Below are 24,969 nucleotides of genomic sequence, written 5' to 3' on the forward strand. Positions count from 1 at the left end.
AAATTCAGCATTGGGAACATGGAATACACGTGCAAAGCGTGCAAATGAAGCGCTTTGTGAAAAAGCAAGTTATGGGCACTTAGCAGACCTTTCGCTTTCGCCCTAATTTACGTGCAAATGTAAGCATGTTTTCGCCATTAGAACTAGTCGACAGTGTCAGTGACAGTGGATTTTAATTCATTTATGGGTTGCTTAGACCCACTTTCGTCAAAATGGAACAATACCATGCGTGACATTATGGTCTAGCTAATATAATTGACATTCAGAAAATAATGTCGAAAATATCGTCTGACCCTTAAATTCTTTTGAGTAGTATATGAAGGAAATTTTTACCCTGAATGCTACATAAATTCATTGAAGCGAGTGATGATAGAATACAGCCAAAACAGCCTCAAAACTGAACCAAAGGAACATTAAGGACTATTTCTTTAACAACATCTCAACATAGTTGAAAACTATCGTTATCTGATGTCCAACATATGGTTATTTCGACACATGGTAGAGGAAGGAGATGGAAACTATCGCTATCTGATGTCCAACATATGGTTATTTTGACACATGGCAGAGGAAGGAGATGGAAACTATCGCTATCTGATGTCCAACATATGGTTATTTCGACACATGGTAGAGGAAGGAGATGGAAACTATCGCTATCTGATGTCCAACATATGGTTATTTCGACACATGGCAGAGGAAGGAGATGGAAACTATCGCTATCTGATGTCCAACATATGGTTATTTCGACACATGGTAGAGGAAGGAGATGGAAACTATCGCTATCTGATGTCCAACATATGGTTATTTCGACACATGGCAGAGGAAGGAGATGGAAACTATCGCTATCTGATGTCCAACATATGGTTATTTCGACACATGGTAGAGGAAGGAGATGGAAACTATCGCTATCTGATGTCCAACATATGGTTATTTCGACACATGGCAGAGGAAGGAGATGGAAACTATCGCTATCTGATGTCCAACATATGGTTATTTTGACACATGGCAGAGGAAGGAGATGGAAACTATCCCTATCTGATGTCCAACATATGGTTATTTTGACACATGGTAGAGGAAGGAGATGGAAACTATCTATCTGATGTCCAACATATGGTTATTTTGATACATGGTAGAGGAAGGAGATGGAAACTATCGCTATCTGATGTCCAACATATGGTTATTTTGACACATGGTAGAGGAAGGAGATGGAAACTATCGCTATCTGATGTCCAACATATGGTTATTTTGACACATGGCAGAGGAAGGAGATGGAAACTATCCCTATCTGATGTCCAACATATGGTTATTTTGACACATGGTAGAGGAAGGAGATGGAAACTATCTATCTGATGTCCAACATATGGTTATTTTGACACATGGTAGAGGAAGGAGATGGAAACTATCGCTATCTGATGTCCAACATATGGTTATTTTGACACATGGTAGAGGAAGGAGATGGAAACCAGCAGCTGTCACATAAAATTAATAATAAAACATATTCACCAAATTCAGCTTTAATTCACATCTGGTGATTTAACAAACTGATTGATTGCAAACATGTATAAATTCAAGGATAACCAGTGGAAGGAAATGAATTACAAATTGATTAAAACCTTCGATGAACATTTGATTTAGATTTATTTTTCTCTGTAACGTGAGCATTCTACTTAAACCTAAGTTTGAGTGATCTGCTTAGTTAGGGATGGGGTGACATGTTGCAATAATATACAATCTGTGGAGAAAGAGGGATAGTAAAAGGAGTAGTTTTCTGGTTTGCCTATAGGTAGTTCTAAACCAAATAATATACAGCTGGGTCAAAGTTCGAGGTGCACAAAACTTCTGATACAGCAGTAAATACCACAAGTCCTGCCATTGGTGATAAATGTGACAGTGTTTGTTGTCCCAATTTTTTTTTAGTTTCATCTAGGCAATAAAGGAAGGCAATTTTATTTCATCTAGTACCACTGTGTCAAGTAGCCTTGGGTTTGAAACATGTATGGGGTACCTATAAAACTAAGAACATACTACAAATGTATGCGAAAAACTAAGAACATACTACAAATGTATGCAAAACTAGGGGCATTCTAAAAACATCAATTTTCCAAAATCTTCAGTTAATACTTTAAGGGAGGGGTTGTAGTATTGACATTTATGGCTCACAGTGTGGTTGGTATATTGCATATAGTGTTTTTAACACTGTCGCCTATGGGATTTTATTTGGTTAGTACCTCTAGTGTGCTCTAAGATCTGCTTTTGTTACTGGAATATTGCCAACACTCCTAGCAAGTAACTATGGAGCATAATCCATACCATGCATTCATGAATAAGATTTTAGTTCACAATTATATGTAAATAGTAAGGAACAAGCCATTTAGATTCTTGTTATTTTGTAGCAACCAGTCAAGTTAGAAGTCTTCTGCGAATCTACGCGGTTCCAGATCTTTACAAAATTAAAACCGACTGTTAGTATGGATTTATGTCAGAGGTCATAGTCATGTAGTATATTTAACAGAACTTGGTAATTTTTGGAGGTGGGCAGGGTTTCTGCTACAGGGTAAAAGGGGTATGGCACCATACCCAGATTTTTTTTTGGCAGCTCTTTTTTTTTAAATTTAACCTTTTGATCAAATGAATTACTCTTACCATTAATGTATGATTTTCTTAGTTAACCCTAATCCTAAACTTAACCCATTTTCTTTCTGGTTACATTCAACTCCATAGAACTATATCCAAAAATTTCTTTCTGGCAGAAACACTGGTAGGGGATGGGAGGACTTTTTTTTTTATATTGTAGCTTGCATTAATATTTTTACAGAATCAAGTGTACAAACTCACTTCAGGTTTACTTGAAGTAACTCTTATAGATGAAACATACTGCAATATACAGGGCTGTTCTTTATTTTATTGACATCATAAAACAAGGCCCATGTTAAACTGACGTGAGTGCTCTCTGACAATACTATGTTACAAAACACTCACTAGCCTGGGTTTTGAACTTAAAGGTGCATTATCCAAGTTGCAAGCACCTATTTTTACAAGAATTTGTGATAAATAAGTACATTTTTGTACAAGAATAATTTACGAACATTAAAAATGTAATGTGCTGCCACTAGGCATAAACAGTGGTGTCCTTGGAAATTCTTATCAAGAAATATAAATATTATTTTTTTTTTATATCACATATCCATAAAAATAGCCGCCAGAAATGTCATTAACAGGTAGCAGATGGCAATTTTCCACTGTCTTTGTAATAAATTGTTATTGGATATAGAATTACAAAGAATAAATACTTCCTGACCTAATATTGATATTTTACAATCTAATATGCTAATGTTGACAACCATGTTATATATGTTTTTGTAAGCTTGTTCCTGGTTGGTTGATATTAGCTTATTATCAATGTATAATGTTAATATTTAACATAAACCAGTAAAATTGTGTCAATATTTGGCTTTGGTATCAACCTGCATATGTCACATGACATGACAATAGCCAGTTATAATTTAATTTTCATATAAAGTGTGTCTTGTTTTAATGACACCACCATAGTTATTGGATGTTAAACATTTCGTCATTTTGACATACATTCTTAGTGAGAAATTCTGCTACATTTTTCCATTTAGAAGCAAGGGATCCTTTATATGCACTTTCCCAGACAGGACAGCACATACCACAGCCTTTGTTATGCCAGTTGTGGTGCACTGACTGGCACACGAAACAGCCCAATGGGCTCACCAACGGGGATTGATCCTAGATTGACCGCGTATTAAGCAAGTGCTTTACCACTGGGCTATGTCCGGCCCTGTTCATTTTCAACTGTTATTTCTATTCTTAATGATATCACTGAGCAACCAGTACTTTGTCAATACATGGAGACGCTATTCAAGTTCAAACTGTGATGTCATGTGTTAAGACCTTGGTCAACCTTGTTGGATTTTTCAATAATAAAAATTTATAAAATATCAGTGGTAGTAAATAAAATTATTTGGATATAATTTTTTGTGGGCATATGATGTACGGTATAGTGGTTAAATTTCACAAGGAAACTGGCAGTGTTTTTGCCCAAAAGAAATTTTGGGGTATGTTGCTATGGAATAGAATGCAACCACAGTCAACAGGGTCCTCCCCAAGAAAGAAAATGGGTAAAGTTTAGGGTTAGGGTTAGGGTTAAGAAAATCATAAAGTAATGATAAGAATTTTTCAAAAAATCATACAGTAATGATAAGTAATTTTATCAAAAGATTAACTTAAAAAAAAATAATTGGGGGGAATGGCGCCATACCTGTTTTACCCTCTGGCAGAAACACTGACTGGATGAATATTGTTGGTCATTATGCAACTTTGTGGCTGCCCTTTTAATGTTAAATGAATGTTACAGCACTAGTGCTAGTGACAACACCTATATGTTGAACACAACGCAATACCACGAGACAAGTGACATTCATGCCATAGGCAGTTTTACAATAACCATGTTTGATCATTTCAGACGGTGAAAAAAACAACACACGAAAAGGTTATAAACATCTGTAAGCACATTAAAAAAAGGAACAGACTTTCTGTGTTTGTGAAGAAGACTGTTGCCTGAAGGTATCAAACAGGACTGTTTGTACAGGCAGTAATTAGAGCGATTAGAAATGAGTCACACGTACGCTGGCCATGATTTAATATCATATCTGAGGTTTACAACCATTTTGATTATCAGCTGAACGCTTCAGTGGTAAAGTGCTCGACTGATGCACGATCGGTCTAGGATCGATCCCTGTCAGTGGGCCCACTGGGCCATTTCTTGTTCAAGCCAGTGCACCACAACTGGTATACCAAAGGCTGTGGTTTGTGCTATCCTGTCTGTGTGATGGTGTATATAAAAGATCCCTTGTTACTAATGGAAAAAAATTCTGAGTCTCCTCTCTTAGACTTTATGTCAGAACTACAAATGTTTGACATCCAATACACTATTGTTGATGATTAATAAATCATTCAATGTGCTCTAGTGGTGTTATTAAACAAAACAAACTTTAGCTTTAATACTTGTGGATACTAGTACTCATGATGTAGCTCTGATGCATGAGCACAGAAGCATTTTGGAAGATATTTGTCTACTACAGTAATAATCATATAAGACGGGTTGGGGGGGTGAACTACACACCCCCCCCCCCCACCCCTACCCCGAAAATGCTGGAGCATATCTTCGTATTCAGGCAAAAACGATGGAGATGTTTGGGTAAAACGAGCTGGCATGAAAACTTTTCACTGTATTTTCATCTTATACTTAAATTATTAGTTGCAATCTGTATAACAAAAAATTGTATAGTGATTCGTTTGTAACAATTTATACCTAATACTAATATGAAAAAAAAAAACCCTGTTATTGAGATTCAAGCATTTTTGTTTAATTTGGACAAAAATCAGCCTGCCCCTCTACAAGAATGGCAGTCTATAAGACTGTGGTAATAATGATGATCATTATTAAGTAAGACATGTTACAAAACATTTTGTTGTGTAAAACTCCATAGCTGTGACCACCACACTTTTTGTTCTAGGTCTGTAGATTATTTTTCAAGGATCTACAGAGCTCTGTGAACAATGCTGTCTGAACTGTGTGTGTTCAGGTTAAGGATAGGAACCCACTATGGACTAAACTTGTACATATAAACAAGTACAATGTTTATAAACAAGTACAAAGTTTTATCCCTCGAGGCCACTCTCTACATGAGCATCATCAAATGAACATATAATTCCAGCCTTATAAACCTGATACTAGTGATAGTAATATATTTGTATAGAGTGCAACAAAGATTGTTGAATACTAAATCAGAAATAATAAATAAGACATTTGGTACACTTAATGCTAACCATTCCTGCTGAGAATTTACTAGCCAAATCATCCAGGTTAAGTCTAAAAGGATCCTGCATTTTGACTTATTATTTTTGTAAATATTAATTGCCATTTAAACCAAAAAAAAATTTCTCTACAAAATATAAAATAGTCGTTAATTTGGCAGTCACATTAAACATGTTTTAATGAATAATGGATAAAGTTGGAGAATGCATTCAAAAGTGTGGAAAATACTTAAAACTTGTAAATTATTTTTCAAATTCACACTTCTTCATACATTCTCCTCTACATACATGTTACAAAATGGTTCATTACACAGAAACTGTGTCACTGGGGTAGATGATCTCGTTAACTAACAGGACAAAAACTGGGTATTGAAGAACATCAGTTCCTTATAGCTCATTTAACAGTAGTTTAAAACTTGATGACCGCAGAAAACAGAAATTAGTGATATACAGCTAGTATATTAACCGACTGCCGGCTTCCAATGTCAGCTAGAAACTGTGTCACTGGGGTAGATGATCTCGTTAACTAACGGGGGAACAAAAACTGGGTATTGAAGAATATCAGTTCCGTATGGCTCATTTAACAGTAGTTTAAAACTTGATGACATCAGAAAACAGAAATTAGTGATATACAGCTAGTATATTAGCTGACTGCCGGCTTCCAATGTCAACTAGAAACTGTGTCACTGGGGTAGATGATCTCGTTAACTAACGGGGGAACAAAAACTGGGTATTGAAGAATATCAGTTCCTTATGGCTCATTTAACAGTAGTTTAAAACTTGATGACCGCAGAAAACAGAAATTATAGTGATATACAGCTAGTATATTAGCCAACTGCCCGCTTCCAATGTCAGCTAGCTTGCATTAAATTTAGAATTCAATGATACCTTGATGACTGCATGCTGTTAACATCCACCCCAGCTCAACATGTTCTGTCCACAGCAGTTTGAAAACATACATCTGTTAATGACATGTAAAGTAACCACAATATCCATTCTGTCGCAAGAGACTTTCATTAAACAACACAATTTACTATGTTCAAATTGCTTTTCTGCTACAAAGCATTCTGCGACAATGGGTCCAGTAAATAATTTAACTGATCCAGTGGTGCCTTTCTTTGAAAAAAAACTCTGTGGAAAAGTTAATATCAGTATAACAAAGGATTCTGTTCTCTGCCAATTCTAGTTGCCAGTTCCGTTAAATGCTAATTTCATCCTTCAAAAGGATTAGTAAGTGAAAATCAGGAAATTTTAAAAACTCTTTTTATGCCTCTAAAACTAGTTTTGAATAGTCGATAGATAGAGTGGCTGAGGTTATTATGCCAGTTGTCTGGGTTGGATCCCTTGCTACTATTGACAAATGTAGCGGTTTTCCTCTCTAAGACTATGTCAAAATGACCGAATCTTTGACAACCAATAGCTGATGATTAATAAATCAATGTGGTCTAGTGGTGTCATTTAAAAACAAGACACACTTTAACTTTATATCACAGCCTTTGTTACACCAGTTGTGAAGCACTAGCTGGAAAATAAGAAATAGCCCAATGGGCCCACCAACAGGGATTGATCTTAGACTGACTGCACATCAGGCGAGCGCTTTACCACTGGGCTATGTCCAGCCCCTATTTCATAAAGGAAGACATCTGAACACCAGTGCCAATTCTAATATCTAGTATACCTACCCATGCAAACATTTTAAATTCAGCACCATTATCAAAATCAAAAAGGATGTTCAACATCAAGAAATGTATTGGGTTTGTGGCATCGAGATGTCTATTTTCTTTTCTTGTCTGGGACCAACCTAACAAACAGAACATAGAACTACAAAGTACAAAGAATTACAATGCAGTTTCCATGAAAAAATATGTATATCTTCTACCACAAAGTTTTATTATTGGTCAGTACAAAATTGTGTTACATGGATTAACCCCCAAGAAAACCATAAACATGAGTGTTTGGGAAACAGTGGGTATATTGTTTCCATAGCACACTCAAGGTCTTCAACAAAGGATACGTTTCTTTAGCAATGCAAATGTTCCATGTGGCTAATCCAATGGATATTGATAATCATGTGGTTGTTATGGTAGTGCAAATACAAAGCTAAAAATCAAACAAATCTATTCTGACAAAAACAAAACAATAATAAAACACCAGATTAGGAAGGTATTGCAGAGTATTTAGGACTTGTGCCTGTTCGGAAACCAGACAAAAATAATAAATGCTAATCACCACCACATCCACATCGGGTCGATACATGTCGACACAGCATGGTAGGTTCGTTAAGAAACTACTGAACTCAGCTAGTTATTGTGGCTACCAGTATCAGGTTCTCACAGTGAATATTAATTATCAGTAAACCAAGATGGACACTCTCCAGGTATAATTATTCTATATTAGACAACCACTGGCTATTGTTAGCTCTGAAGTTGAATAGTTAGTGTCACTAGCTAGGTGTCTTGTTTTGAAACGCTGAAACAGGTAATCATGAAGATACAATTAGTTGCAAAAATTCAAAAGGGAGACCAAAAAAAAAAACAACCCACCTTTGCTGACAGTAATCACTGAGGTCGACGAGTCACTTTTCACACCCTTGTTTTGGTTTTTGTAAACAATAACTATAGCATATCTTACCGTAATTTCACTTGAAATCCATATTTCATAAAAGGTACATTTTAATCACAAGATTTTCTTCAAACACATTCAAATGCATTAGTAATAGTCAAACAAAACATTTTCAATAACAATTTGGCATTAGAATTTTTCCAGCATTCTTACAACGAAAAGGTCACTACCCAGTTTATGGTTATTGTAAGGAGATGCAAAGTGACGTCATTGGAATACTGACATCATTCAAATTCACAATTTGCTATATTATTACAATGCTTTGCCACAATAAAATAAAAACTGGTCTACTAACCTTGAACCCTGTCAAATTTCTATAACAAGCAGACAACACTAATTACAGGTCAGTATTTTTTTGTATTTTTCATAATTCTGAACAAAATATTAATTTTAAGTTTTAAAAGATAAAAAGAAATAAAAAGTATCTTTTGTCAAATATATCATATCAAAAAATTACCATTGGATATGTTGGATATGTTTTATTTATTGTGTAAGAAGACAAAACAAGGATCCAAAAAGTGACTGTCATCGACCTTAGCAACTTGTTAAAAACAAGAACCCTGTTTAGGATTAAAGGTATCCTTAAAAATATTTCAATATTTGACATAAATTGCACTAACAAGTTCAACAACAATATCTAAAAAAAACACCCATAGTAAATTTTAAACAATCTAGAGATTCAGGTTAAACTATTTAAAATGAAATAAGAAAACAGCAGAATTAAATGTATGTGATTAAGCTGATGATTTATAAATCAATATGCTCTAATGGTGTCATTAAACAAAACAAACAGTAACTTCATCTTTAAGTTTCTTCCAACTATAAACCAAGTTTCATTGACTTTGGACTTACATTTGTATGGTTTGTGAGAACTGATTTAAATGCAAAAATTTAACGTTAAACTTTAATGCAAAAGTCGCCACCATCACCATCAGAAATGTAATACCTATATCTCACCTTTGAACTGTGATGAACATTCATAGGTACAACTATAAACCAAGTTTCGTTGACCTAGGACTTATAGTTCATGAGAAACTGACCTTAGAAACAAGAAACTGTAACGCGAAAGTTGATGCCGCCACGAGTCAGAAAAGTAATACCTATATATACACTGATAAACATCCATAGGTGCAACTATAAACCAAGTTTCGTTGACCTAGGACTTATAATTTGTTAGAAACTGATCTAAATGCAAAACTTTAACATTAAACTTTAATGCAAAACGTTGACGCCATTGTCAGAAAAGTAATGCCTATCTCTCGCCTTTTTACTTCGTAAAGACGAGACAACAATGTCAGACTAGACAACAATTTCTAATACAAAAATTCTCCAGTTTCATCCATGACTCAACATTGTTTTTTGTAGCAAGTACAATGAATGCTGCCATTTTAATCAGCTACGTGTATTGTCTGCAGGACAGGAGCTGCCCAGTTTGAACATTTGCTGTGATCACTGGTAAACATTAATAAGGCACAATGTATTCCTGACCAACTGCTGATTAAATGGATTCATTTGCATGTACAGTAATCAAAATCAATATTGTTCATATCTGAATCCTTTTCTCTATTCTGTTTTACTCTTCCCTCATTGTGTGCACCGACTACATATATATAACTAGAAGTGCAAATATTTTTGCTACTGATTAAGCATGTGTGATAAAAGAGTAATTACGTACATGGCTTCTATTTGTGTTACACACAACACAGATCTGCAAGTAATATTGTTTTTACAGTGTTTACAACAAACAATACTAAAAGTGGAAAGTTTCTGTTTCTAGAGATACAATACTAAACAAATAATAAAAGGTCTACCAACTGACAATGTCTGTCAACAAGCCAGTGGAGGATTAGTTTATCGAGTATCTAAAGAATGTACTTCCACTTATGACTTGCTCTTCTTAGCTGTTGTTTTTTTCGACCACCACTAATATACATATGGTGGTCGAAAAAGAAAAAAGAAAAAAAATATATATATACCGGCCTCTGTGGCGTCGTGGTCAAGCCATCGGACATAAGGCTGGTAGGTACATGGTTCACAGCCCGGTACCGGCTCCCACCCAGAGCAGGTTTTAATGACTTAATGGGTAGGTGTAAGGCCACTACACCCTCTTCTCTCTCACTAACCACTAACAATTAACAACTAACCCACTGTCCTGGACAGACAGTCCAGATAGCTGGTGTGTCCAGGACAGCATGCTTGAACCTGAATTGGATGTAAGCAAGAAAATAAGTTGAAATGAAATGAAATATACATATCTGATATAATGGGCTATCAGACTTTCTACCAGAAAATAATAGGTTACATAATAAAAATAAAACAGACCATAAATGCCACTATTAGGTGATTATGGGTTAGAAATGTTTTGAAACTGGACACTGCATTTCAGGCACTTCAACCAAATTTAAACAGCAGTTCTCCAACTAAAATCTTTAAAAATATTACCAAAATATATCCATTACTTTACTAAATTTTAGGGTATATAAATTTTACATTCTGTACTATCTGGCAGAAACCGTGGCTATATAATATAGAGATGAAAATGACCAATCTGACTAAAAATCTGGAAAACAATGAGCTTTTCTTTTTAAAAAAAAAAGAAGAAAAAAAAAAAAACATTTTATGAGGTGGGGTTCCAAACCCTTCAACAATGGAAGATAGTCTAAAAAAATATATTTAGAAACATAAACTTATTAATTTTCATCAAATACAATATGTTCACTGGGACATCACAATTGGAGAAAAAAAAAAGAATTCCCAAAAAGCATCATTTTACATCCACTAAACAGATTTCCAGACTATTCGCCACTTGCAAACTGAACAGATCAGTGTCAACATAAGCTCATTTAACAGCCCAGTTAAAAACAGAATAATGTATCTCCTTAACTACCATGTCATTCAAACTCCTAAGTGAAGAAGGAATATGAAAAAAGCTGCCGACTGTTCTACCAAGAGTGCTGATTAATTGGTTCTTGTGCCTGTACCGGCTGTAGTGTCATGTCCTGTATCACATCCTCCTGGAAATTACTTATCTAAATTGCTTCTTTCATAATATATTAGATTTAATTTAACTAGAAAACATTACATCCAAAGAAAGTCCACTTCTATTACTTTTGTTCGGAAAAGAAATATAAACAATTTCTCAGTCTTTGGTTAGCGCATGAGTCTTATGTTGCATGTGGCCCATCTAAATTCCCACCAGCAAAAGTACTGTCCAGGGCCCCATTTTACAAAGCAATCTTAGCACTAAGATCACCTTAAATGCATAAGATAGTAATACACTTAAGGTGATCTTAGCACTAAGATCGCTTCGTAAAACAGGGCCCACTTGCTTAAGAACTCTAATATCATGGCCATTGCCCTAATTTTAAGTGAAAACATTCACTTTAATGTACACGTCAAGAAAATCATTGGTGCATAAAAAGCTTGAACATTCATCTGAGGTGTGATGGGTCATGCCTGATCAATAATTTTATGTAGACCCTTAGATTTTTTTTCCTGTTCTAGCCAGAGCTCCACTGCTGGAAATGGCAATGGGTGGTACATGTACGTGCTGTCCTGTCTTTAAAAAAATTATTTAGGAAGAGGAACCTACAGGTTTATGGTAGTAGCAACTGTTGCTTTTTTTTACTAATTAGACCAAATGTTTGACACCAACCAGCCATAGTTTAAAATGTGTGTGGGTGTCATTGAATAAATATGTATCTTGGAGCACTTAAACTGGAGTTGAGCATTTGTGAACTTTACCAACCTTTACTGTATTACTGTATTAAAACAAAATTTTAAATGTCTGCATCAATTCTACTAGAGTTATCATTTGAACTGTACATAATTTCTATTTTGATTGATCGATTGATTTTGTAGGAAGTCTTATTACTGTAACCACTATTCAATTCAAGATAATCAAATTAACGTTTAAATTTTAAAATTTAATATATTTTTGCAATTATATTAAAACACTATAACAATTTGAAATTTAGTTGGTTTTTTTAAAAGAAGCCAGTTCTGTAGTAAATTAGGACATCTGGTTCATACATACTTAATTTAAATAACTTTTTAAAATTTTATGAGTGAATACATGTACACAATTTTCCATTATTCTGATCTTCCATAAATGAGAAAATTACAGAGGCAAAAGTTATAATTGGTAAAATTCAAATGACATAGTGGCATCCATTACAACAGCACCACAAAGCCAAGAGAGAAATATTTACATAACCTGGTGCTGGTCAGTAAGGACGCTGATTGCATAATGATAATTGCACATGATAACAGAGCAATTTCTGTACATCTGCCAAGTCAGTGAAGCTCAAAGAATTATGTTAAGATTTGCTACGTGCACTCACCATCACCATTTTGATCGATTATTGTGTTGCTTTTGGCCATCTGCCGTATGCTTTAAGAAGCGTACTCGTAAATACATTGGCGAAGAGGAATTTTCTCCACAAAAAAATGAGTTTGAACACAATAGATATTTTGCTCATTGCCTTGAGATACAGATTAGTCAAAGGATTTGGTGTCATCAACAGAAAAACCTTAATTCAAGGATTATAGTTATATTGCTCAATAAACATCTTTCAATTTTGGATAAAAGCTTTCTACCAAATGAGTTTTAACTCTCAAATATCATTAACATATTTGGTTTGAAAATCTGCAGTTTATCAAAACCACAGAACTACATACTTTATAATTCCACGTATATAATTATTACATCGATATAAAATACATTAAGTAACAACTGAATTCTTTCTTCAGGAAGGGGTGTGATTTAGCTCAGTCGGTAGTGTGCTTGCATGAAGTGCTGTAGTTGTAGGGGCAAATCCCTAGGTGGATTTTTTCTTGTCCCACAAATGGTATATCAAAGGAATGATTTATCTAAGTTAAAGTTTGTTTTGTTTAACAACACCACTAGAGCACATTTATTTATCAATCATCACTTATTAGATGTCAAATATTTGGTAATTCTGACGTATAGTCTTAGAGAGAAACCAGCAACTTTTTCCCATTAACATCAAGGGAACTTTTATATATATATGCACCATCCCAGACAGGATAGCACATACCACAGCCTTTGATATATCAGTTGTGGTAATGATTTATGAATGAATGAATGAATGAATGAATGAATGAATGTCTAACGACACCCCAGCACGAAAAATACATCGGCTATTGGGTGTCAAACTATGGTAATGCAAACAAATAAAGCGATGATCAACATCAATATAAAAATTCAAGACTTAAACAAAAACAGTGTAAAGAACTGTGCAAAAACACAAATATCACAGAATTTTACGGATACTGAATTTTACTCAACTTCAATTTTGTGCTGTATTGGCCATTCTCAAAGAGAATGTTACACCCCTGCACCACGGTGAGGTTACAGCACACACAGGGGCTGATTTATCAAAGGCTTTGTTATGTGTAGTCCTGTCTGTGGGGGGAAAATGCATTTAAAAGATCCCTTGCTGCTAATGAAAAAATGTAGCTGGCTTTTTCTGAAGACTGCAGGGGCCGGGACGTAGCCCAGTGGTAAAGCATTCACGTGATGTGCAATCGGTCTAGGATCAATCCCTATCGGTGGACCTATTGGGCTATTTCTCGCTCCAGCCAGTGCACCACGACTGGTATATCAAAGGTTGTGGTATGTGTTATCCTATCTGTGGGATGGTGCATATAAAAGATCCCTTGCTGCTAATCGAAAAAAATAGCCTATGAAGTGGTGACTGCGGGTTTCCTCTCTAAATATCTGTGTGGTCCTTAACCATATGTCTGATGCCATATAACCGCAAATAAAAAGTGCATCATTAAATAAAACATTTCCTTCCTCCTTCCTGAAGATTGCATGTCAGAAATACCTTATGTTTGACATTAAACAGCTAATGATTACTTAATCAATGTGCTCTAATGGTGTCATTAAACAAAACAAACTTCTGGATATTAAAACCTGGAATAAGAGGAATCCTTATTTTTAACAGTAGCCAAATAAGGGAATTCTAACATTTTCAAGATAAACAATTTTAAAAACATATCTGCTTGTTTACAAAATCAAAATTAACTGATAACTTTATTTTATTTTATTAATTTTAAACAATGAAAAAAAGCAACAAAAAAACATGCTGAAATTATATATTGGTATTTAGTTTTTTAAAGCACAGAAGTACCGTAGTTCCAATCTGAGGTACATGCACTTATGGATGGGTTTTTTAAAGTCACATTATATAATGTGGACCAAGCCAAGCAACAAGACTATGGAATTATAACCAAATAATCCATTATCAAGTTTATTTAGTAATGTTTGAAGTATAATGTGTTGTGATTTTGGTTAACTGGTCTGCAAGGTACATTGTGTATTGACATGTGTATTTTCTGCTGCATAATAAAATGCGATTCGGTGAGCTAATTCAACATGAATATATAATCTGATACTGTGTATTTTAATGGCAATAGCTATGTTATCTCGAGATCTCCAAATATATTACATAGCAATTATATATGTCATTTCACTGGATTTAATTTACATGTTTGCATCAAGCTGAAAAACACATTTAATTTCCGTCTATATGAAATAATCCATACCGCTCTATTGGAATACAATAGGCACTTGTCACCTGTCATGGCGGTTAGCAACTCAACAAAAGTGATGAGGAAAAAAAAATGACAGATGACTTCAGGACATAAAGAGAATGATAATGTGACAACCTGAACATTAAGTCAAAAACAAAATAAAGCTATATTGGACAAAATACATGAAGCATATGAAACAGCAAACGTCCATCACAAATAAATGTCAACGGTATCAATATCTAAAATTAGTTGTATCAGATAAAAAAACAAAACAAGAAAAACAAACAATAGAAAACATAAAAACATGACTTATCTGATAGAAAACAAATATAGAAACTATTACTATTACTATTGAAACATGTATATTAGACACACAAACAAGTTCTTACAGTTATTAGATGTACAGGTGCAGTTCCATGGGGGGGGGGGGGGGGTGGGTAGGGGAGGAGCACACATTCCTTCCTAAAAGAAGTTTATTTTGTTTCATGGCACCACATAACAAAATTGATTAATTTATTGTAGGCTATTGAATGTCAAATATTTGTTAGATGTAAACATAACACTGGCATAGGAAACCCCCCCGGGGGGGGGGGAGGGATGCCAAAGGAGGCATGTGGCCCCCCACTTTTCAGATATTTTGCTTTATATTTGCTTTATAATAGTGTAAAAGTAAGTGTGTAAATATAAAAGTGCCCCCCCCCCCCCCCCACACACACACTTTTTGGCACCTTTCTACGCCACTGCGTAATCCTACTAATAGTGTATTTTAGCATTAACAGCAAGGGATGTTTTATAAGCACTTTTCCAAATAGGACAGCACATAGTAACTGTTGTGGGGCACTGGTTGAGTCAGACAAAAACGCAATGATTCCATCAAGGAGGTTTGACCCTGTGACTCAAGCACCTCAGGCTTGCACTTTACCGACAGAGTTAAATCCAACTCCTCCACCACCACCACCACCACCACCACCACCACCAAAACAAAACATCAAGTGTTTAATGAATATAATGAATGTATTTCTTTTAGTGGGGAAGATGTATTAAATGGGTGGCTGGTTGTTTCTAGAGGAAGACAGCCTTTATATAAAGCATGTTTGTGTACTTTGGAATACAAACTGTAGTTGCCATTTTTGTGCAATTAAGTAACTATTGGTGGCTGTTGAAAATATTAACTTAGAAACTGTACAATTGTGTTATTTGTTGGCATGTATTTGTTGGCTAACAAGCAAAACAAATAGTCATTTGGGAATCAAAACCTTTGAACTGTGTACACCCACAAATGCTGTTACCCAGTATGTACAATGTTTTGACTTATGAATGAAATATAGGTTAGAAATATTATAACTATTTGTTGGCGATTTTACCATATAAAGCCAATATAGGTTAAATGCCACTGGTAAATGCCTTGTGTGATAGTATGGACCAGTCAGCAACAGCTGTTTCAGAGTTTACACACTTGGATTGGTTGTCACAATACATGTCCAGCATGTTCATGTACAGTAAAACTTCTCAAAACCGGACCCTCTGTAAACCAGAATTCCCTCAAAAACTGATGTTTTACAGAGTCCCTTTCTAAAAACCAGGACAGAACTTAACCTCTCTAAACCGGATACCTTGAAAACCAGACATTTGTCTTGGTCCCAAGGATGTCCAGTTTAGATGGGTTTCACTGTATATGTATAGCAGACTCAGGGACAGGTCCGCCCAGTTGACTGTCAACAGCGACAAAGAATTAAAATTCACATTTTTAGGTAATAATAAACACTATAAGGGCTTTTCAAATGTTTATAAAAACCCACTAGCCATGAGATCAGTGATTTTAAACAGTTACTAGCCACGATTAAAAATTCACTAGCCCTACTTTAAGTAAACATAGTTTTACCAATAAGTGTAATCGGATATGTCACAGAAAGAAGGAAATAGAGTTTAAAAACCCTTAAGGGGAGGGGGGGGGGGGGTCAAGATATTCATATTTACAATATAGACTTAAATGATTTTGTTTTCACTAGCTGTTGAGCATGGCAATAGTAGTTATTTACTAGACCAACATTGAACATCACTAGCCATGGGAGTGAGGTTACCATAATATAGAAGTTCTACACTATATAATAATGGTGGAGTATTTTACTTGTATTATAATTATTTAAGCTATTGCTTAAAATTATATTTACAAAAAAAAAAACTAAATAAATAAATAAAAAATTAAATGCTTCAAGGATATCACATATTAAAGTAAACAAACAAGTTAGACCATCCCTTTTAAAGAAAAATAGTTTTTTTGTAAACTAATCCATCATTCTATATGTGAGTCAGTGTGTGAGTCAATTTTTTATTTACGTCTGTTTCCTTGTACAAAATGGACCGGCCTCGGTGGTGTCGTGGTTAGGCCATCGGTCTACAGGTTGGTAGGTACTGGGTTCATATCCCAGTCGAGGCATGGGATTTTTAATCCAGATACCAACTCCAAACCCTGAGTGAGTGCTCCGAAAGGCTCAATGGCAGGGGACAATATTTCATAATCTTAGGTAACCGGAAGTCAGTTCACGTGAGTTTTACTTAGGTAACCGATTGTTCGGTTATGTGAATATAGTTCTCGTAACCGATGAGTTAGGCCTACCTAATCCTAAAACACTTGAACTACAGTTCTGTGCTCCGTGGTTCAAAAACATAAACTGATTTTCACTTTCATTACTGTTATATAGTACTTTTAATTTTAGAATGCAATTGTTAACAACGTAACCGATTGGCGGTTCTCATGATTTTAAATTTGCGTAACCGACACGTGAACAGAACAACGGTTCTCGTGAAATATTATGCCCTGAATGGGTAGGTGTAAACCACTTGCACCGACCAGTGATCCATAACTGGTTCAACAAAGGCCATGGTTTGTGCTATCCTGCCTGTGGGAAGCGCAAATAAAAGATCCCTTGCTGCCTGTCATAAAAGAGTAGCCTATGTGGCAACAGCAGGTTTCCTCTAAAAAAAACCTGTCAGAATGACCATATGTTTGACGTCCAATAGCCGATGATAAGATAGAAAAACCCCAGGAGTGAATGTAGAAGATTCTGTTGGGTTACACCCTTTTCCTTATTAACCCTGCAAGGCTTGTATTGTACGTATTAATAGGAAGGAAGGAATGTTTTATTTAACGACATACTAAACACATTTTTATTATGGGGATTAGTTGTTACACATATGGTAAAGGACCACACAAATGAGAGAAGAAACCCGCCACTACCACACAATGGGATATTCTTTACAATTAGCAGCAAGGGATCTTTTATATGCAACATCCCATAAACAAGACAGTACATACACGTAGTATGTATAAACCACAGTCTGATCCTAGACTGACCGCACATCAGACGAGTGCTTTGCCACTGGGTACATCTCACCCCTAATATGTATTAAAAAGTCAAACCAATTTTTGAAGCCTTTTTCCCTTTGCCCCCATCATTATTTTCAGTGTTAAGATGTACATAGACAGAATTCACAAATAATTCTTTTTTCATTAATTATTAATACCAGTACATGCACAGATATACAGATAAAAAGGTAACTAAAAAATTAGTTTTCAAAATACTAGTACATGTATTTAATAAAGAATACAATGTATACCTAAAATTGCTACCTTGAAATATTTACTGAGGTCATAAAAAATGACAAAAGCCTTTTCAAACCTCACTTCAACTATTGGACTAGTAAATGATTCTATCAAAATCAATTTTATACAGTTCAAAATGTACCTTCATGTTCACAAAAGCTAGTTAAAGACAGTTGTGGGTTCGAATCTCAACACTTCTATGCAAACTTATTATAATTTTATTTTTAACTATAACATAGATGTGCAGCACAAGAAATGCTGTCATGTGCAGGGTAGGGTGTTGGTAATTCCAACATCATAATTAATGTAAATAAAATGAAAATATTTGTTTAAATTTTGTATCAACCTGATCATTTTATGTAAATGTTTCTTTGGATTCAATGGTTAGAATGAAATCAGTTTATTCACTCACTCACTCACGCACGCACGCACGCACTCACTCACTCACTCACTCACTCACTCACTCACTCACTCACTCACTCACTCACTCACTCACTCACTCACTCACTCACTCACTCATGCACGCACGCACTCACTCACTCACTCATTAGCTCGCTCACTCACTTACTCAACAGAAACAGGGGACACTAGTTTAAAATCCTACATGTACATTACTATCACACAAAATTGACATAGTACGGTTGTTTTTACTAAGAAACGTAAATACCTTTTTGAGGTTTTTCACAGGTAGTTCCGACGAAGCTTTAGAATCTGACTTTTGTTCAGTACACCCAGTCTCTTCCACACTTTCTTCTGGACAACTATCTGGTTCAGGATTGCAAGGTTCAATCACAATTTTACAATTAGATACTGGCTCAGTTTTGTCCGTTTCAATCTTTGTTTCACTGACAGACTGAGGTTCCTCTTGTTTATTATCAATTGGCTGAGTTTCAGTGAGAGAACACGTCTTCATAGTGGAATCTGTCTGTGTGGCGTCTGTCGGTTCGGCAGCAGACGGACAGGACGCAGCGACTGTACCTGACCATTTCACGTCTGTTGGTTCAGACCCCTGTTCTTCTGGCGCTTTTCTCTTAGCTTCAGTGGTTGGCCCTGCTCCCTGTTCTGGCCCTTCTCTCTTAGCTTCACTGGTTGGCCCTGCTCCCTGTTCTGGGCCTTCTCTCTTAGCTTCAGTGGTTGGCCCTGCTCCCTGTTCTGGGCCTTCTCTCTTAGCTTCACTGGTTGGCCCTGCTCCCTGTTCTGGGCCTTCTTTCTTAGCTTCACTGGTTGGCCCTGCTCCCTGTTCTGGTTCGTTTGTTGGTCCCGGGGCTACCTCATCCTCGGTGTCTTTCTTTTTGTAACTGCCTCCCGTGATAGGATTATCCAGGTGGAACTCGGCTCGGAGCTTCCGTAACTTGTTCCCCATTGTGTATCACAGTCCCATTCAAAACCAATGAATTGCAGAAAAACACAAGCACATTCAAACAGATCTGTAAGCTCCCTTCTACCAGACTGACTCCTCATACTAAATCCATACTGATATTGGGAAACAAAATATGTATCACTGGTGGCGAAACTTTAGTAATAATGATACAAATGGCCGTGTGTCACTTGGATGTACGTAATCACTCTCAACACGGACTCCAGCATTCCAGTTGAGCCACGGTGACAGCGGTCCAATTTAGAATGAAAGTGCACGTGAAAACATACATTACTGAATAATTAATGAGACAAACAACCTCGGCAGTAGTTAGCTGGTGACTAGTGACGATAAAACAGAGACTATCTATCTCCCTGGTCCAGATCAATATGGCACTGTACTCAACCAAGCAAGGTTTGTCGATGTTCCAGCCAAGGAGGCAGGCCTCACAACTCCAGCTCTGCCTTTACCACCTACAAATATTATGTCAGTTTTCTCTAGAAAATATTTTTAAGTCCCAAGCCTTTCAGCTATCAGCCGTGATAGAGCCTTTGATATGATTTCCTTCGGTGACTGTGCGGCATTTGTCGTCAAAAATTGTCTAATTACACGTATTGGAGTAGATGCTTCAAGGCCTACAGCATTACTGATGTGGGCTGTGCAAGTGTTTACTGCGGCATTTCCAGTCCCATAATAGAGGTGAATAGTCGCCAGTGTGTCAGGGTTGTAGTTTAAGCGACTTCTCGCATGCTTTAATGACAGAACATCGGCTAGGACTTGATTACCGCACAACACAAAAGTGGCCAAATCTTCACATATAAAATCCATAAAACCCCGACAATAAAATCCGAACTGCTTAATGGATCAATAGATGTACATGTATATTTAGCAACAGGATATATCCACCACTGGCAAAATTTAAATATGGGAAACAAATATAAATAGGCCTACATATGGGTTAAAATACTGGCGGATGGGAGCCAAGGTTATTAACATTAATGCTTTTTCCCCTATACATTTAAAAAAATTATTATTCATTTAAGAAATGGAAAAAAATACTCCCCAATTATAATGCAAAAAAAAATATATAGTTATAAATATAATCAAGTACAAGAACATGTATAACTGGAGGAATACTTGTATATTTTAAGTAATTATTTTAAAATATTAAAATATATTTGTATTTGCAGTTTGTTATTACTTATTTACATATTGCCACAAATTTAATTTTTATGTTTTTCTTTTCCTTTTTTTTTTTTTTTTTTACTTGATCTTCATCCATAAATCCAATTTCAAGTCAAGCATGCTGTCATAGCCACACCCCTCAGCTATCTAGTCTGCTCAGGTCAGGGGTCAATGTAGTGTATTCATTAACTGGCAGTGCTCAGGCAGTGATTTGTGGCCACTATTGCTGCTGGTACCACCACTTATTTTTCATGCTAACAGTTACAAACCTCTCTACACTCAGTAAATATCTATCCACCAACTTTTCTCAAATAGTCCCTTGTTTTCAAAGATAATGAAAACTCTAGGTTAATGGGTAGTTCTTAGAAGTCGGTATAGTGGCTTTACATCCTTCCTTTGAGCCACTAAAACTTGCTCTGGACTGGAGCCCATACTAAGACTACAAATCTACATGTATGTATGTATGTAGTACCTACACATACAGTCAGCAGCCTTAAGCCTAACAGATCAACTGCTAAACAACAGGAGGCTGGTATGCCGGTAACACTTTAGCCAGGGACTAGTGGACTGTAATTCTGGTATCTAACACATACTAATGGACCTGTGCGAGTCATAACAGTAATATTTCATTAATTATTCACCTGCAGGAAGAAGAAAATAGATCACCTTATTGTGCATGACTCAATCAATTTTATTTCTAGCCTTATTAATTATTTACTCATGAAGGAAAATCATGAATGGCACTTTTCATGAAGTTCAACAAACTTTGTTGGTAACAATTGGATGTTGCCTCAACATCAAAAACATTTATTTAGATATTATTGATCATAAACAGTCCAAAAAGATCATCTTTTCACGTGACATTATATCACTGGCAGCGTTATAATAAGCTTCTTCCAGGGAAACAGACAGGATTGTGTAAAAAAAATTTAATAACAATTTCATCCATCAAAATATTTGTATTTGCCTAATTAGTAGGCACTATATGGTGCATATCACAGCACTTGCAAATGCCAATGTCAATGCTCTTAGTCATGACTTTCAACAAAACAATTATGAAAACTATTAAGTCATCACTGTTACACAAACAAAACAATTACTGACACTGTAAAGTCATCATTGCTACGCATAGAGGGTACAAAAATGTTCTTCTGACTTGGTATCAGAAAATCAATAACTGACAGCGCCAAAGAAACCGAGGGATGATTCTTGATACCAATTTCCACTCCAAATTGAGCTAACTAATGAGACAATTCCACGGCACAAAGTATTGCTGCAAGTCATATCTAGGGCAGACCTTTCACCAGGAGCAGAAGGTGTTATAAATATCAGTATTTCAAAGCTGCATCGTGGGTCCTGGACGAAGGAACCGGTGCAAGTTGACATTTGCGCCCATGACAGGCGTGTGCTACAACAGCTTGCCCTGAATGTGCATGTATGACCATGACCAGATTGCATCGTGTATTCACAATTTTAAATTCACACTGTGTTCAGAACAAACATTTTTAAAGGCAATGACCATCGTTATTACACAGTATAAAATATTTTACTATTGCTGCTTAACATCTTGCTTAAATGATATGTTTTCACAAATACTGAGGTTTTTTCTGATCATTTCATATTTATAGTAGCTTCATGTACATTTTATGCAAAAACAAAAAGGTACGCCCTTGAAAACTTGGTTAGTGGCAAATGTGTTTTTTGATGTAACATTATTGCTTGAGGTTTTATTTAATAAATTACTAAGAGTTCATTTTTTCCTGGCTTCAAAAGAAGAAAAACAAATGTCAGTAAATGAAAAGGAGTTAGGACCTAGTGATAACAATTAAGTCATGCGAGTTTAATAGGTATAATAATCACCAATATGGTCAGCTATAATAAGCATGTGTGATGTAGAGGGTGGCTTTGGTTAATATGTGTATTATACAGGGGCAATAAAACAAATTCAAAGAAAGCAACCAAACTTTGTACCATGTATGTCTTGTATTGTTTCCTCTGTCAAATACACATAAAGTGAATACTTGTTTTCTATTTTGATTGACTTTGTTCACAGCATATACAGTATGTTATTTAGGTTAAAGGGGTCTGTCATTATACACACCAAAACATCCTGCATAATCTATAATCATTTTGCAGGTTTTGACATATATGCATTAGCTGCTATACAAGGACAATAGAAATAATGATAAAGTTAGTTTGCTTTGTTTAATGACCTCACTAGAGCACATTGATTTATTTATCATCGGCTATTTGATGTCAAACATTTGGTAATTCTGACATATATATAGACTTAGAGAGGAAACCTGCTACATTTTTCTATCAATAGCAAGGGATCTTTTATATGCATCATCCAACAAACAGAAAAGCACATAATACTAACACAGCCTTTGATATACCAGTCATGGTGCACTGGCTATACCAGTCATGGTGCACTGGCTAGAAAGGAAAATAACCAAAAGGAAAATAACCAAATGGGCCACAGACAGGGATTGATCTTAGATCAACCGTGCATCAGGTGTGCGCTTTATCACTGGGCTACATCCCGCTCCTAGCAGTAAAGATAAACAATTCAAAACAAAGTCACTCTCATTTTTTAGTTTTCTGAGCCCATATTTTCGAAGCTAAAATATCATAAACTGTTGTAAGTTATGACGTCACTAAGACACTCGCTACAGCCAACGATGGTTTTACGATTTCGTAGTGCTATTTTAAAAGATATCTTTGTGCTATGATATCGTAAAACTGATGTAGGCTATAGCGAGTGTCGTAGCGATGTCATAGCTTACGACAGTTTATGATATTGTAGCGCTAAGATAGCTTCAAAAATCGGTAGGATGGATTTAGAAACAAGACAATAAACAGAGGTTTTTGTCTATCGTGAAAGAAAAATTATTGAAAAACAGGTTTATCCAGATTTCAAAGCCACAAAAGATGTTTTTGCATAGTTTGTAAAAAAATTTTTACAGGACTGGCGTTTGGCTGTTTTAAAGCACTGGGCCTTATGAATAAATTATAAACTATGACTGAAATCATCTTTACTGTTATGCAAACATACATTCAGACAAGGGATTTTGCATTTCAGTCATTCCCACTATTATCGAGTACCATGCAGAACGACATATTTAGACTTGTGTGCAATGCACATGTGAGGTGGGGTGTATTATTTAACAATGTTAATGTATGGCTGAGACAATAGTGGTAATGACATAACTGCAATAAACATACAGCTATATTTCGTTCTTTTTAAACATTTACTGAAAATAAACAATTGGCAAAAACCTGCTTGCACATCTACACATCTCTCACTATATATTTTAATTTATCTATGGCAACAACTATAATAACTGATGAAAGTGACATCAGCCCCGAATTCAGCCAGACTGAGCAGACAAACTAGACTGGTTTATGTGCTTCACCAAATGGCCACGTCAGGAACCAATCAAATGGTTCACGAACATTAGCGAAATGATTGCTGGCTGAACTTGGGGCAGGTTATATCTTTCCTAACACAAGAGTAACAGGTTATTAAATGTACGGTAGTCATTTGTAGATTACAGTGGTGCAGTTATGTCTAGAAATAATGGTCTTAGCAATGAAACAGTTCTGTCATAAAACTGATGTGAAGAAAAAAGAAAGAAATATTTGTTTAAAAACATGGCACTATTTAAACTATGTCTATTTGAGATCTAAGGCCAAATAAAACAAATGTCTGGTTTCTGGTCAGCGCTAGCATCGATTTTGACCCTTGCACATACACATGGTTTTGTTTTATAATTTCCCGAGGTATGACGTTGATTTTTGC

The 24,969-nt window shown here is 35.7% G+C and overlaps 1 protein-coding gene across 2 annotated transcripts in view; it reads right to left on the reverse strand.

Annotated features, from left to right (window-relative positions):
- LOC121379171 (cAMP-dependent protein kinase regulatory subunit) overlaps nt 1-24,969 on the reverse strand; it is a 157,709-nt gene that overhangs the window by 117,311 nt on the left and 15,429 nt on the right. The window contains exon 1 of one of the 2 annotated variants that reach the window (XM_041507669.1): nt 19,293-20,718. The exons of the other annotated variant lie outside the window; for it this stretch is intronic. Within the exon in view, the coding sequence (XP_041363603.1) occupies nt 19,293-19,988 (696 nt within the window). The 5' untranslated portion in view covers nt 19,989-20,718. Of the gene's footprint in view, nt 1-19,292; nt 20,719-24,969 lie in introns of those variants that run through there. 2 annotated transcript variants of the gene reach the window in all.

This window comes from Gigantopelta aegis, chromosome 8, assembly GCF_016097555.1.
Source record: "Gigantopelta aegis isolate Gae_Host chromosome 8, Gae_host_genome, whole genome shotgun sequence".
NCBI lineage: Eukaryota > Metazoa > Mollusca > Gastropoda > Neomphalida > Peltospiridae > Gigantopelta > Gigantopelta aegis.